General features: G+C 61.7%; 7 protein-coding genes across 7 annotated transcripts; 2 read left to right on the top strand and 5 right to left on the bottom strand.

The window, feature by feature from the left end:
* Positions 1-1,145: 1,145 nt before the first annotated feature.
* Positions 1,146-2,084, top strand: COLE_01354 (uncharacterized protein; the record flags this gene model as incomplete). Its single annotated transcript, XM_018425055.1, has 2 exons — positions 1,146-1,431; positions 1,603-2,084. The coding sequence occupies 2 exons, from the start codon at positions 1,146-1,148 to the stop codon at positions 2,082-2,084; spliced, it is 768 nt and encodes a 255-aa protein (XP_018282962.1).
* Positions 2,085-2,554: 470 nt separating this feature from the next.
* Positions 2,555-4,000, bottom strand: COLE_01353 (uncharacterized protein; the record flags this gene model as incomplete). The annotated part of the gene is made up of 2 exons (XM_018425878.2): positions 2,555-3,435; positions 3,475-4,000. 2 exons carry the CDS (start codon positions 3,998-4,000, stop codon positions 2,555-2,557), a joined length of 1,407 nt encoding a protein of 468 aa, XP_018282963.1.
* An 815-nt stretch (positions 4,001-4,815) lies between these two features.
* COLE_01352 (uncharacterized protein) lies at positions 4,816-6,096 on the bottom strand (the record flags this gene model as incomplete). The annotated part of the gene is made up of 1 exon (XM_018421664.2): positions 4,816-6,096. One exon carries the CDS (start codon positions 6,094-6,096, stop codon positions 4,816-4,818), a length of 1,281 nt encoding a protein of 426 aa, XP_018282964.1.
* Positions 6,097-7,129: 1,033 nt separating this feature from the next.
* On the bottom strand, positions 7,130-7,839 carry COLE_01351 (uncharacterized protein; the record flags this gene model as incomplete). Its single annotated transcript, XM_018421665.2, has 5 exons — positions 7,130-7,234; positions 7,266-7,547; positions 7,579-7,616; positions 7,652-7,729; positions 7,776-7,839. The coding sequence occupies 5 exons, from the start codon at positions 7,837-7,839 to the stop codon at positions 7,130-7,132; spliced, it is 567 nt and encodes a 188-aa protein (XP_018282965.1).
* Positions 7,840-8,173: 334 nt separating this feature from the next.
* Positions 8,174-8,972, top strand: COLE_01350 (uncharacterized protein; the record flags this gene model as incomplete). Its single annotated transcript, XM_018426263.2, has 3 exons — positions 8,174-8,266; positions 8,435-8,647; positions 8,718-8,972. 3 exons carry the CDS (start codon positions 8,174-8,176, stop codon positions 8,970-8,972), a joined length of 561 nt encoding a protein of 186 aa, XP_018282966.2.
* A 1,284-nt stretch (positions 8,973-10,256) lies between these two features.
* On the bottom strand, positions 10,257-11,907 carry COLE_01349 (uncharacterized protein; the record flags this gene model as incomplete). The annotated part of the gene is made up of 3 exons (XM_018421666.2): positions 10,257-10,728; positions 10,784-11,024; positions 11,169-11,907. 3 exons carry the CDS (start codon positions 11,905-11,907, stop codon positions 10,257-10,259), a joined length of 1,452 nt encoding a protein of 483 aa, XP_018282968.1.
* A 1,160-nt stretch (positions 11,908-13,067) lies between these two features.
* On the bottom strand, positions 13,068-14,696 carry COLE_01348 (uncharacterized protein; the record flags this gene model as incomplete). Its single annotated transcript, XM_018421667.2, has 2 exons — positions 13,068-14,630; positions 14,679-14,696. 2 exons carry the CDS (start codon positions 14,694-14,696, stop codon positions 13,068-13,070), a joined length of 1,581 nt encoding a protein of 526 aa, XP_018282969.1.
* Between the last annotated feature and the right edge of the window lie 137 nt (positions 14,697-14,833).

The raw sequence follows: 14,833 nt of genomic DNA, 5'->3' as shown, positions 1-14,833 counted from the left end.
TGGGCCGATACACCATAACGCCAGGCAGCGTGCAACGGAGTAATTTGCATCCCATTCATCCAGGGCGCGGGCGCGGGGGGCGGCACTTAGCGAGGGCGGACTGGCGAGGCGCAGGCAAGGAAAAGGGAGGGCGATGAAGGGCGAGGGGGGGAGCAAAGAGGAGGAATAGGCTGGATCGACTAACGAGAGAGAGCGCCTGTCCAAACACTTAAACACTGATGCGCGTGTGACGCACACGTGCTCCACATCACGCCGGTATCGCGGGCGGAGGAGGGTGGAACGCAATTTCGCGATCTGCGAGACTGAGCTGGGTGACCCGGTCATCCGGTGATCCGGTGCGGGCATGCAGGTGGTGGCGCCAAGCGACGGGCGGCGGGCGACGGGGCGATGAGCGACGGGCGATTAGCAAGCCGAGGACGGAGAGATGAACAGAGCAGCAGGGGCTTGAGAGGGGCATGGTGGATTGGGTGAAGAGCATGCAAGAGGGGGCGGCGAGCTGCGCATGGTATCTGAACGAGGTGATGATACCGTCGTCGAGTGAAAAGAGTGGCAGTGCGGTGGCGGCTAACTCTACTAGCTCGCCGCTCGTCGCACGCCGTGCCGCCGTTTGATGTTACTCACTTGTCCTCACTCGTCCTCACTCGTCCTCACTCGTCCTCACTCGCCCTCACATCCTTGCGTCGTCGACGTACGCACTACAACAAAGCGTCGAGGCGCGAGGCAGCTGACTGCAGCGCCTGCAATATCCATCTCTTCATTCCTTCTTCATTTACTTGACGTACTCTTCCCCTTCTGACCCCCTCTTGCTTTAATCATTTCTCCGCCCCTCCTCCCCATCCTCCTCCTCCCCCTCCTCATCTTCTCTCTTCTCTTCATCACTCGTCGTCTCTTCTTTCTTCCTCCCCCACTCCTCCCTCGATCCCTCGCTCCCTCGCTCCCCCTCTCCCCCACCCGCGGTCCAGGCCGCGCTCCATTCCATTTCGATTCCACCAAGAAATCCAATTCTATATCGGTCGCCGAGCCATCCGGCCATCCACCTCACACCTCACTCTCTCAACACCTCAAAAGGCCAACTCAACTCGTCTCAAACGACCACCTACACCACTTTGCTCTTCACACCTCGCAGCAACATCGCCTACCTTGACATGTTGGACATTTGCTCCCTCTCCACCCCGGCCCTCGCAGCCTTCCTCCTACTCCCTTCCATCCTGGGCATCGGAACCGTCGCCTCCGCCTCCCGCGGCAACCTTGCGGCTCTCCAAGCCGCACCTCTGGCCGCTGGAAGCTTGGCCGGTCTTCTGATCCTTCGTCAGCCCGATATCAAGCTCATTCTCGCAATCGGTGCACTTGCCGCTATCCCCTTCCTCCTGGCACTGTTCTCCCACCAACCCACGACCTTCTCCCTAGCAAACGGCCACACATCACGCAAGGGTGAGTCTCCCGCTCTCCGCAAGGAGGCGCATAATATTGGCCTAGCGAACAGGCTCGGTCGCGTGATCCGTGCAGTCTGTCAAAGATCCCGCCGGCAGCTGATCTCGTTTCGTCACTTGGCGAGCGAGCACACACAACACACTCCCCATGAGCTGTGTAGCTAACACACAGACAAACCCGCCTCTCTCAACACTCTCGATCGTTTCTCGCCGGCCAGCCCAAACACGCGCACCTCGACCACGCCTACCACCGTACCGTGCACGCCTGCGGGCTCGGACAGCGGCGACGTCTTCCGCTCAACCTACCTGGACAAGGTCACAGTCTCCCTCTCGCAGTGCTCGCGCGCGCCGACCCGCTCCCCGCCTCCACTCGCTATGCTCAATGGCGCACTCGCGCCCTTCCCCGTCACGCCGGTCACGGTAGTGTCGAGCGCGAGCACGAGAGCGTCGAGCACGCACGAGAACGCCTTGGCTGAGGCGCAGGCTGCCCCGCTTCTGCCTGCGCCAACTTTTGAGGAAGAATTCGCCCGCTATGTTGCCCGCACAGCCGCGCGGTGCCGGCCCGAGGAGCCGCCCGTTTCCTTTGGGTCTTGGCCCAAGGAGTGGCCCGTGTACTGGGAAGGAGCAGGCCTGGCCCGGAAAGGATGCTGGTGAATCGAGTGTCGCTGCCCCCGCCCACATCAGCCACGCCAACCCCATGCAAAACCCACACCACCTGTCGTGCTTCGCGGCAGCACGGGTTGCACATCTTCTAGCCCATCGAACTCCCCCACCCTCTCGCAGCCGTATAGAAGATCGCTCGCCGCGTCGACATATACATCTATACCATAACATCCACTTCAACCTGTACTCATTAGCTCGCAGTGTGCATGAAGAGCATCAGTTAGCATTGGTTCGGAACGCTATGCATTTGTGCCATCTGCTTGGTTATTGTAAACTACTGGCTAGGCATGATATGTTGCTGCTGATGGTCATGACACGGGGGTCGCGAAAGAGACGAGCGAAAACGAAAGAGTTGGAGAGACAATGGGGGGCCCATGGGATGGCGATGAAAGAACTGTTTGCGACAGGGTACGTTTGGTTCGAGAGGCACGATGCTTGCAGGCAGAGCAGAGATGGGAACGTTACAGGCGCTTGTCCATGGCGTGCGCCATGCCCATCTGGTTGGCGAGGCCCATGCCGCCGACAGGGGGCGGCGCGACGCCGACGCCGACGCCCGGCGCGCCGGGCTGGCCGTGTGGCCAGAACTGCATGCCGGGCTGGTGCTTGAGGGGCGGGGTGAACGCGTTGATCATGGGGCCGCCGATGCCGGGCTGCGAGAACTGGCTGAGGAGCGTGGGCTGGATACGGCGGGGGGCGCGCGAGCGCTGCTTGCGCATGTTGCCGCCGTTGGCGTTGCTCCCGACCGCGGGGTTGAGTGCGCGCGACGCGACGCTGATGCTGGGCGAGCGGGTGCGGTGGCTCATGACCGAGCTCGGGCGCGAGCCGCCGAGCTTGGTGCCGCCGCCGAGGACGGTGACGTTGCCGCCGTCGTACGGCGTGACGGTGGGCTCGTTGCGCGCCGGCGACGGGTCGCGGCCCCGCTCCTCCTTGTCCTCCGGGAAGAGGTCGGCCGAGCCGGGGCGCGAGGCGGGCGTCAGGAGCTGCTGCGAGCCCGTGTCGCTCGAGTCGGACGCCGTCGAGCTCGTGCTCCCCTGCCCCTTGTGGCCGGGGCCGGAGCGCGTCGAGGCGTGACGCGAGTGCGGGGGGCGCACGTCGGCGGCCGTCGTGCGAGGCGCATACGCTTCGGTCGGGTAGACGGGCGAGGGCGAGTGTGGGACTATGGGCGCGCTCGACACCGACGCGGCGGACGGCACGGGGGAGGGCGTGGGAGGGATGTTCATGAGGGTAGGGGCGCGGATGGGGATCGCCTTAGAGCGGAGCGGGGTCACGGCGGCGGGAGACGTCATCTCCGCCGCGGGGCTGGCGATGTTCGGCGTGGCCTGCCAGATCACATGATAGGATTCTGCGTGTCAGATAGTTCAAAATAAAAGCAGCTACTCACCACGACGAGACTTGACAGGATCAAAGTCGACTTCGTCCCAGCCCCACCCACCCCAGCGCCAAACAACCATACCGGGATCGCACCAGACCTCCCATAAGTCGCTGTCGGAGCTATCCGCCTTCCGCTTGCGGATGCCGGCAATTGCAGAGGACCAAGTAGCGACGTCGATGCCGTTGGCCTTCGCGGCCTGCTGGAGGACGGGAGGGAGACCATGGATGTGATCGGCGATGAGGGAGCGCGTGCCCGACCCAAAGTGCTGGTTGCTCTCCTTCCACGTAGGCGCGTATGCCTTGGAAAGGGCGGCGGTAAGGTAGGAGCGTAGACCCATAAGCTGTGAATGCGAGTAGTGGAGGGCGAGCGGTGCGACGAGATGGTGAACAAGCGCCGACACGGCGGACGCGAGGCTCAGGTCAAGCTTGAGCGTCGTGGACGCAGGCGTGGCGGGTGCGGACGTGGGAACGGCCGCAGAGGCCGGGAGTCCCGGGCTCGGCGGACGCGGCGGCGTGCGCTCGACTGGTGGATCCATGACTAGATGTGCGGCATGGGCTGTCGCCGCAGATTTAGGGCGGAGGGTTGGGGTGATAAACAAAGGGGTGTGAGTGGCGGCGATGGATCTCTTGGCGCGCGCGGGAAAACAAGGACTGTGAGGGAGCTCGGGGGCCAAAAGAGGGAGTGATAGAGGAGGGAGATGAGCTGTTGAGGATGTAGATGAGCGCGAGGTCTCTGAGATGATGAGTTGATGGATGGAGGAGGGGATGAGGAGGATGATGGATGTATCGCAGCAGCGGGGCGGCAGTGCGAGCTCGTGTTGTTATCGGAGGGAGCGAATAAGCCTTCCAACCTGCCCAAAGAGGCAAGTCCGCACGGCATTTTGGGTCCGTGGCATCGAGTAGATTCTGCAATCCACTGGCTTTGCAGCAGCATATCGTGCCTCAATGCATGCTTTTGAGCGTTGCCACTCGGTGGGAAAGACTGCATGTGCATTCGCGGTTGTGCATGGGGTGTTGTTTGGGACTGTGATGCAGCGCAAGGGTCTAGAAATCCCATCACAGCCACTTGTCGGCGTCGTGACGCGGAGGTGACGCCGAGCGCGCCTGATTTTTGATAGCCCGTGACGGCATGCAGCGCAGCATGCGCCGAGCGGTAACCCCCGATCGCGGAATATCAGGTACATGCCGAGCGCGACGCGAACACGCCAAGACTAAACTTGACAACGCTTCCAACCACAGCCGAGAAATCTCCGAAGTCATCCTCCATCCCCACGACCTCCAGCATGTCACAGCATGTCAGAGCATGTCATTCCCAAGTTATACAACTGTGCAACTATCATCTAGCGAGCAACTAGGTGTACCATGTCGGCTCGGGCACCTCGTCGAGAAGGACGTAGCGGCCGAGCTCGCGGTTCTTGTACGCTACGGGGTCGTGGAGCGTGTGGGTGCGGACGTCGCGCCAGAAACGGTCGAAGCCGACCTTGGACGCGGTCGCGCGCGCGCCCGTAACCTCGAACAAGCCGCCGGTGACTCGCAGCGACGTGTCCGTGTTGACGACCTTGACGGAGGCGACAAGCTCTGCAAAGTCGCCGCGCTCGCGCGCCGTCAAGCCCGCGCGGTTTCCGGCGTGCTTGGCAATGAGGGCCGACGCGGCGGCCCCCGCCTTGTCCGTGAGCGCCTCGGCGGCCGTGAGGTGGGCGTAGAAGTTGCCGTACCGCTCGAGGATGTAAAACTCGTCCGTTGCCTTGTCTTTGTTGTCGCCGCCGAAGGGCCATGGGCGCGTCGTCGTCGTCGTGTAGCCCTTGGCGGTGGCGAGGGCGCCCTGCGCGATGCCGAGGTAGAAGTTGGAGAAGATGAGTTGAATGAGGGGCAAGAGGAGGGTGGCGTACGGAACGCCCAGGACGGCGGGGTCGATCTTCTTGTCCTTCCACCCCAGGGCGGCGGACCATGGCGCGCGCACGTCGGTGATGGTCGCACTGCCACTCTCGGTGAGGCGCAGGCCCACGTTGTTCCAGTTGTAAGCGAACTCGATGCCGCTCTGCTTGGTGGGCACAACGGCAAAGATGTGCTCGCCGCTCTCGACGGCGCCCTCGAGGACAATGAGGTCCGAGATGGCTGCGCCCGTCGTGAAGTGCTTGAAGCCCGAATAGGCAATCTCGTCGCCCAAATCTTTGATCTTGAGGTCGTTGTCGCGCGGGTTCACCGCGCCGCCGATGTAGTAGTTGTTGGTCACATAGAGCTTGTGCAGCGCGTCGGCCTGCTCCTCTGAGCCGACGATGTCCGCGATCTGGCTCCACAGTGTGTGGTAGCCCAGCAGCATGCCGATGCTGCCGTCGCCCTTGGCGACCTCGCGCGTAACGGCGTACCCGACAGACCAGGGCTGGCCGCCGCCGCCGTACTTCTCGCGGCCGACGACCTTGAGGAGACCCGAGTGCTTGAGGAGCGCGACCTCAGCCACAGGCGAGGCGTTGGCTGCGTCGCGCTGCGTCGCGTCCTGGCGCAGGATGTCGGCGACCTCACGGGCGCGGGCGAGCCACTCGTCCGCGGAAGAGGGCAGCTTGGCCCACTTGGCAGCGTAGGACTCGTACACCGCGGGGTCGGTAGAGCGGGGGGCCTGGTTCGTGATGGTCATGATTGCTTTGTGGGCTTCACTGCATCTGCTCGTCGGCGCGCTTCAAGTACTCGCGACCACCGGCTGTCGGTTGTCAGAAAGTCAATAGCGATCGGAAGTACGGCGCATATCTCGCTCGCCACGTCACGCGCTCCGGAAGATCTATGAGAACATGTTCGCCATCGACATAGAGCAAGTGCGTTATCGTGGTCGACGGAGACGCAATATGAGCCATCTTGGCGCATCGATAGATTGATCACGTTCTGATTGCGTCACTCGAGCCTCTAATCGCCACCGAACGAGAGCCGAGCGGGATCAATCCCTTGATCTGGTATGCACGTGCACAAGCCTTCAGCGAGTCCTGCCCCGCTCTGAATTGGCAGCCCTCTGATCGGAATGCTGTCAGCCGAGTTACCTGGCGCGAATTATTAATCGCTCCTCGTCGCCATTTGTATCTGCGATTCGGGTTGATCTCCGATAAAGGCCAACGACACGCAGCGCGATGTCGATGCCGGAGGGAACTAGAGCGACTGCTGGTTGAAAGTCAGAACACCATGGCGTGGAAGGGATGAACGGCATGGTGTCACAGAGTCACATCTCCCATCATCTCACATCATATCGTATCCTCTCATATCATCCGATCGTCTCAAAGTGCATCGCATCTGCTTGAACGCGGATGGCCCGACAGCGGGTCACCCGACATGAGCCAAAATGGCATGTAGCACTCGACCTTGTCACCGGAAGGATTAGAATTGGCCAGGGCTGAGGCAAGGTAACGGACTTTGAGCTCATGGAGCAAATGAAGAGACGGCAACGGTGAGGATGTGCTCCACTTGCGGTTGTGAAAGCCCTTCACGCTCACACTTCTTCTTGCCAAGCTTTCTGCCGCATCATTAGCCAAGGATAGGGGCGTCCCCTGCCAAATCCACTCTAAACTTCACGCCGTTGCAACGAGCGAACGGTGGCTCCTTACCCTCCACCCACACTAGAAGTAGAGCCATGAATCAGAGTACAAGGGACGTCAGTCCATCGCACAAAGCATCAGTGCATCGCTCTACGCCGAGATCCCAAGCAGCCCCGCGGCCGCATGCACCCCCACTCGCGTTCGCACAGTCTGCCCCAAGCGGTGCGCGAGGAGCACCGCAAGGACATGCTTGCACTGGCGTCAGCCAGCCCCAGTCTCAGCGCACGAAGATATGTCGTCCTTCGAGCGCGTTGAAGGCCCATCCCGTACAGGGGCAGTACATGTGTCGTAGCTTTTCGGCGTTGGCGCGCAGCCGGGCGTCGTTGGCCGCCTTGAGCTTGACCGCCCTGACTCGGGCCGCTTGCTCTGTAGCTTCTCGCAGGACTGCTTCGCCAGCATTTTCTTCCGGCGGCTCCACAGTCTCCGGACGAGGGTCTTCGGCGGGAGGAGGAGGCAGCTCGGGGAGGTCGAGGTAGAGCGTATACGGTGCGCCTGCCGATGACGATACCTGTTATCAGCTAGCCCCCTACCTGGCGAACCTGGTATAGCCCTCGTCCCCCAAGGTCTACATGCACCACTTCAATCAGCCGGCATGCCTTTCGGAAGACTCACCCTCCCGCCGGTCCACCAGCTGCATCGCGCTCAAGAGCATCGGCCCGAACACGGCGTGGAGCTGGAGAAGAGTAGTGTCTGGAGTCAACTGCCTGATCAAGCGTGGCTCAGCACACAAGCCCACCATCATCTAAAGACGAGTCGAGGAGCGTCGCTGCGAGAAGTAGGAAGTGTGGTGAGGCATCCATGACGAGAGGGAGGAAGGCGAAGTCGCATCACCCGCGCTTGGCCAACCTCCACCGGCTGGGGCCCACTTATCCACTCCTCCCTTTACGTTGTGACGAGTTGGCCACCCACTCGGCCACGAGATGACGAGAGCTCCGCATCGCATCGTCCGTCACCCCGTCACCACCATGAACCGCGTGAGTGTCGATGATGGGCTCGAGAGGCAGAGCACTCACGTCCTCTCGACCCACTCGTCGCCTCGCACCACCCCCGCCTTGCTGACCCCAGATCTTCGGCACAAACAAGGCGCGCCCAAAGCCGTCGCTGACCGACGCCATCACGTCGACTGACAGCCGGATGGGCGGGATCGAGGTCAAGATCAAGAAGCTGGACAACGAGCTTGCGACTTACAAGGCGCAGATGGCCAAGTTGCGCGATGGGCCCGGGAAGGTGGGTGTGGGGGGGGGGGGGGGGGGGGAGGAGAAGGCGGAGCGGGGCAGCTTCGGACTGGCAGCGCCAGAGACTTGTGCTTTGAACGCTTTGCATCCGAGTCCTTTATGCTCAGACCGCTATTTTTACTCGCTATCTGAAAGCGCTCGCGACACACTCTAACCGCAGTCGGCGGTGCAGCAGCGCGCGCTGCGCACGCTTAAACAGAAGCGGATGTACGAGGAGCAGCTGAACCAGCTGCAGCAGCAGACGTTCAACATGGAGCAGGCGGCGATGACAACGGAGAACCTGAAGAACACAATGGCGACGGTCGACGCGATGAGGATCGCGAACAAGGAGATGAAGAAGCAGTACAAGGGGATCAACATTGACAAGATTGAGGTATGTCAGGTCTGGAGGAGGGCCATGGTTTTCCGGCCTACGCATCAGCGTCTCGCGACACTAACCCCAGTCCATCCACTACGACATGGAGGACCTGATCGAGCAGGCGAACGAGATCCAAGAGTCGCTCGGGCGGAGCTACTACGTCGCGGACGAGGTGGACGAGGCGGACTTGCAGGCCGAGCTGGACGCGCTCGGGATGGACGACGAGCTGCTCGGCGAGAACGAGACGCCGAGCTATCTGCAGGACAGCACGGCACTGCCGGACTTTGTCGATGCTGCGCCGGTGGAGGAGGAAGTGAGTGAGGGCTATGGAGGGAGCTGACAACAGGCGGCCAAGGAGCCGACGGCCGAAGTCGCGCGTTAGAGTAGTCGAGCAAGCGAGCAACGGTGTCCGTGGTCATGACCTGCATGTATTCTAGATTGTCGGTTGTTAGATGTTGGTAGCAAGCTCGGAGGAACTGCTCGACGCATTGGTGAGAAAGTCGAACTTTTGCCACCCGAATTCAGGCACACAAAAGTTGTGTCATCAAGCGATCTCAATTACTCTGCAGCTCTTGACATCCACCATGCCATCAACCGACGACATCTTCGACGACGCGCTCAACCTCGAGGGGCGGTGAGTCCCTCACTTCTGTCCCTCCTATACTCTCTCTTCCGCCTGCCCTCTTCTCCATCCGCCCCTCTCCTTCCGCCTCTCTCCGCCGCCTCTCTCCTCAGCCTCTCCGCCGCCACTGACCCAAGCTTCTACGACCAAGGCTACGCAGACGGACACGCGCACGGCGCGCAACACGGCGTGTTCGAGGGCCGGCAGCTGGGCCGCGAAAAGGCGTGGGAGGTATGGGACGAGCTGGGGTTCTACGAGGGGTATGCGGGCGTGTGGGTGCGGCGGCTGCGCGGCGGCGCGGGGCGGAGGGAGGCCAAGTGAGTGCGCTGTGGTGTGTTGGCGTGGGTGGAGAGGTAGACGGGGGGCGGGGGTTTAAGAGAGGGTTAAGGAGGGAGAGGAAGAGAGGAAGAGAGAGGAGATGAGTCGAAGGCTGACATCAGATCCGCAGCGCACGCGACAGCACTTTTGGCTCTCATATCGAGCTTCCCGACGACCAATCCCTCGGCCGGCGCGGCGCCGACGACGGCGCAGGATGTCGCGATGGCTGCGATCGAGGCGGACGAGGAGGCGGGCGAGGCGGGGAAGAACGACGCCCCCGCCCCCGCCGGGCGTGGGCGATCCCCCGACGTCGACCTCGAGGCGCTCCTCATGTCCATCCGCGCGCGGTATCGCCTCCTCTGCACGAGCTTGGGAACGCGCCCGCGGCTCACGGCCGCCAAGGATGGGAGTGAGCGCGCGGCGGTCGTGGAGGGGATCGAGGGGCCGATGAAGGGCGTGGATACGCGGCAGCTGCGGTTCTAGAGTGCCCCACTCTCTTCTTGGGCTGTCCTAGCTTCTAGCTCTCTGGCCTTCTGTAGCATGCTCCCCCGCAGGCTTGCAGCGACGCGCGCGACGCTCACCGCGGATGACACATCCCACGAGTCGGCGACGCCGTATGCATAGTTCAAAGTACAACCGATAGCTCCAGCGTATGCCAGAGAAAAATGCCCAACCCGAGATGTCCTACTCCGAGTCGTCGCGCCCTCCCACCGCACTGAGGAATGCAACCTCCTCCTCCGAAATACCCATACCCGTGCCCAACTGCTCCTCCTGCGCCCTCGCGATCGCGCGCTTGGCAATGTGTGTGAGGTACACGAATAGGATGCAGCAGAGCACAATGCCGCCCCATGTCACACCAGCCTTGACGCGCTCGTGCTGCGCGTCGTCGTGCGGCGCGGGTTCGGCGCCCTCCTCTCCCGTGCCGTAGGCAGCAGACAAGTCGTGGATGCCGGCACCAATCCATGTGTGCAGTACCAGCTTGCAGAGCGAGAGAGCCGTGCAAGCCGTATATGTCTGCAGAGAGAGCGAAGGCGCCGACGCGAGGACCACGTTGAGCAGGTTGTACGGGTACGGCGCGATGCGGATGAGCAGCAGAAGGTGAGGGTTCTGCGGAATGATCTGGAGAAGAGACGTGGCAGTGGGTGACGATGCTAGTCTGAAGTCAGCAATGCGACTGCGGAAGGAAATGGGGTGCTTGCCGGCTAACTCACGACCGTGTCACAGCATCGCGCAGCATAGTGCGCGACACCACAAAAACCGCCACGGCTCCGACGAGGGACGCAATGTAGCTCGCCACGAATCCGTTCCACACGCCAAAGGTGTAGCCGGACAGTACGATGAGTGTCGAGTATAGTGGCAGCGGAGGGATGGTGGTGATAAAGATTAGGACGCCAAACACGAACAGTCCCCGGTAGCCCATGTCATATAGATCCTTGCTCAAGTGGTCAAGAGCTGGCGTCAGCAAGAGTTGCACTCACACCTGTAACGGTATTGGGATCGGGTTCCGGCAACAGTGATTCCCATGTCACCGACAGGCGGAACAGGGATCTGAGACAATCCCGCCACCTCTCCAAAAGGCTAAGAAACAACACTCACCAGCAAATAGCTCGCCCTTCCAGAATGCTGTGGCGGCCAAGAAGCCGACAGTTGTGAGCACCCAGCCGATCATGAGACCACGGCCTAGGGCGCCAGAGCGGTTACCGCAGCCGAGACGATCACGGGCGGCGCGAATCGCGAGCTGGCGCAGCGGGATTCGGCTGCGGGGCGGTTCATCCTGCACTGCATGCGCCCAGGATGGAGGGAAGGCGGCAAAGTCATGCGAGGGACGGCCAAAGTCGGTGGACGGGCGAGTAGCACCGAAATCAACGCTGGGGCGGAAATCATGAGAGCGGCGAATGTCATGGCTTGGGCGCATGTTGAGCTCGCGGAGGTCATGTGAGCGGCGCACGTCGTAGCTTGCACGCGGCGATGGCCCAGCAGTGCCGTTGCCACCGGTTCCCTTCTCTGCGTCGAGAGAAGCGCCACGAGCCATGCTCACGCTTGCTGGGCGAGAGTGAGCACGGCGAAAGCCAGATGCCGAGGTAGTTGCAGCGGTGTCGGCGGCCTGGGAGACGATGACGCTGACGTCAAGGGCTTGGGGGTGGTAGGCAGGGTATGCTCTGTAGCCGAGAGAGGGCTTTGACGCTGGAGGTTGAGGTGGGGGAGGGGCGTGGTAGGCTGGCGGCAAGGTGGGGAGATGGGTTGGAAGAGTTGAGCCAGCGGAGAGGGGGGAGGGAGTGCGCACTACCGAGGCCATGGGAGCGGGTTTTGCGAGGGAGCGGGGCGGAGTGTACATGGCGACCACGCCGCCCGTTGCGAGATGGGAGTGTTGGCGTGGGTGCGAGGGTGTGGGAGTGCGGGCGAGCGAGTGAGGAGAAGCCTGCTGTTAAGGCGAGTGGGTGGGAGGCAAGAGGGAGGAGGGAGGAGGGAGGAGGGCGAGAGAGGTGAGTGGAAAGAGTGATGGTTGATGCAATGAGCGATAGGAGGGTGATGAGATGCGAGGGGTGATGGATGGGAGAGAAAGAGGAGACGGAGATGGATGGAAAGAGAAGATAATCAAGAAGAGAGATGAGAGAGGATGAGGATGATGAGGAGGTCGTTGCGTGCGAGATGGACGACGACGAGGACGACGATGATGAGCCTTCCCCACCCCAGGGCAATGGCATCCAGGGGGGGAGGTTGGACCGAGCCTCGATCATGTACGCCCAGGGTCGGCATTTTACACTCTGCCAGTTAGTTACTGTACATCCTCTCTCGACACTGCGGCACATGCATTCATGCATGCATCGCTCTCAGCTCTCAGTCCTCCGGACTCCGGTCGTCTTTTAACGCAGTTCAACTCTACACACCCAACCCCATTCTCCTCCTCGCTGCTCGACATGCAACGGAGACACCGCCTGAGTTAGCTTTACGCTATGACCAGTTAGGACAGTCCCATCTCCAGGCCCTGAAACATCCTCCACTCCCTCCCTCGCACGTTTCTCCCCTCTCGTCACCTCCATCTACTGTAGCCGTTCCTAGTGACTCTTTTGAAACGTTATACATGAGAGATGATGCTAATAGTAGTAGTGGGAAAAATGCTATTATGCTAGCGAGTAGACCTTGAGATGTGTCTCGCCTCTGTACATTGCGCACCCAATGTGCCTATGCGCTTGATCCTCCGTTCTTCATGGCGGGTGTCTCCGAGTGGGTTGACCATCAGAACGTCCTGCTATATTGCTGTCCGCCAGCGCGCCAGCGAGCGGACCCAGCATGCGGAACGCGCACGACAAAGTACACCAGGGGTCGCCTCGATGGCCCATGGCCCGATGGGTGGGACCCAGCCAGCAGCCAGCCAGCCAGGTGCGCGGCCAAGGGGTGTGCAGGCCGGCATCAGGAACTCATCCTGGTGGCGGCCAGTTGGCCAGTTGGGAGTACATCCAACATGACATGACCTGCGCTCACCTGCTCACCTGATCACCTGCGCCTGGACGACCCCTCTCCCTCGTCACTGCTCGCAGACGTCCACTCGCTATTACCGCTCCCGGACGCCTCGGACGCCTCAGCCTCCGTCGCACGGAGCACCTCTGTCGGATCGGCTCCCCCCCTGATGGCAGCCTCGACCTCTGCCGCCCTCAAATTGCGCGCGACCGCCGCATTCCGCCGCACCGTCCGCTTCCACTCGCGTTTCGCCCGCTTGGCCTCGGCCGTCCGCTCTTCTTTCAGCAGCATCGCCCGCTCTTGCAGCGACACCTTGCGTTCCTCCAGCGACAAGCGGCGCGCCTCCAGCGCCTCTTCTTCGGCCTCGCGCACAGTCTGCCGCACGCGCGGGTACACCGTGCCCCCGAGGCCGCCGACCTCGGCCTTGAACTTGACCATCTGCACCAGCATGCGGTTTACAGGCGTCTGCACACCCAACCGGTGGCCCAGGCTCGCGAGGTGCCCGTTGATATAGTCGATCTCGGTCATGCGGCCATTCTTCACGTCGTTGGCCATGCTTGAGGTGTTGCCCTTCGTGGCCGTGATCACCGACTGCACGCGGTGTAGCAGGCTCTCATACGAGAACAGGCGCACTGTGTCTGCCGGTGCGGGGTGCGGCGCGAACAGGTTGTGCATGTACGCCGTGAGCACCTGCGACGACTCCTTCGTCACCTGCTGCACTAGGCGGTGGCCTGGTGCGGAGCGGCTCAGTGAGCCGTTCTGGAGATATCCGCCGCCAAGGACTGCTGTCAATGGGTTGATCGCGGCGTTCAAGGCTAGCTTGATCAGCAGCTCGTTGTACAGCGTTGGCATGGGGAGGAGCGTTGGCGAGAGCGGCGTGATGGACAGCAATGCTTCGAGCGTTGCGTGCAGATTCTCTGTACCGGGGCCATCTGGTGGTGTGCGTAGGGGAAGGGAGGGGGATTCGGGAGGCGTCAATGTTGGCAAGTCACCGACTGGTCGGCCCCACAGCCAAGTCTCAAAGTCAATCTGCTTTCGCGGGTCTGGCACCACGCCCCACTTGATCGCGCCCTGTCCTGGTGGCGACATGTGCAACACACTGCCGGTCTCGCCAGCAGGAGCGATGCCGTGCGTCGTCGTGCCCAACACAAAGTTTGGTCGTGTGACGGGGTCGGGCCAAAACTTGGCGCAGAGCTCGTCGTACACGCCCATGCCGTTCTGGAGGAGGGTGATGACTGATGACGAGCTCAGGCGCGAATGCAGGCCTTCGATGGCCTCAGCCGTCGCTTGCGTTTTGGTGCACACTATGAGCGAGTCGATCGGCCCGCCGGCATTCACAAAGTCCATTCCGTCTTGCTCGGCCGCCTCCACCAGTGCGGGAAGCTTTCCGGACATTGCGACGTCGACATCGAAACCGTCGGTCATGAGCGTGTCGCCCTCGGTGCGCGTGACCTTGAGTGTAGGCCGGTTGACGCCGTCTTTGCGAAAGCGCTTCTTGGAGAAGGCGGCGGCATTGCGGAAGACGAGGGAGATGGGGGTGTTGGGATTCGCGAGGCGGAGGTGATGGGCTAAGAGGGTGCCGACAGAGCCGATTCCGAGCTGAGGAGGGTAAGTGATGAATGCAACGAGGAGATGGGGAAAACGTACAACATGGAGGCGCATCATCCAATGTCCTCTCAACGTCTTTGGCTCTGCATGCAAGGTGGGGGGATGTGTGGATTTTGTTTGTGGATCAGTAGAGAACGATGAGGGCGAGATGAAAGATGAGCTGTGCCTCCCAGTCATCTCGGAGTCAAATCCCG

This window comes from Cutaneotrichosporon oleaginosum, assembly GCF_008065305.1.
Source record: "Cutaneotrichosporon oleaginosum strain ATCC 20508 chromosome Unknown ATCC20508_contig01, whole genome shotgun sequence".
NCBI classification, from domain to species: domain Eukaryota; kingdom Fungi; phylum Basidiomycota; class Tremellomycetes; order Trichosporonales; family Trichosporonaceae; genus Cutaneotrichosporon; species Cutaneotrichosporon oleaginosum.
Note: the sequence above shows the minus strand (reverse complement) of the source record. Positions and strands in the feature narration are given on the sequence as shown.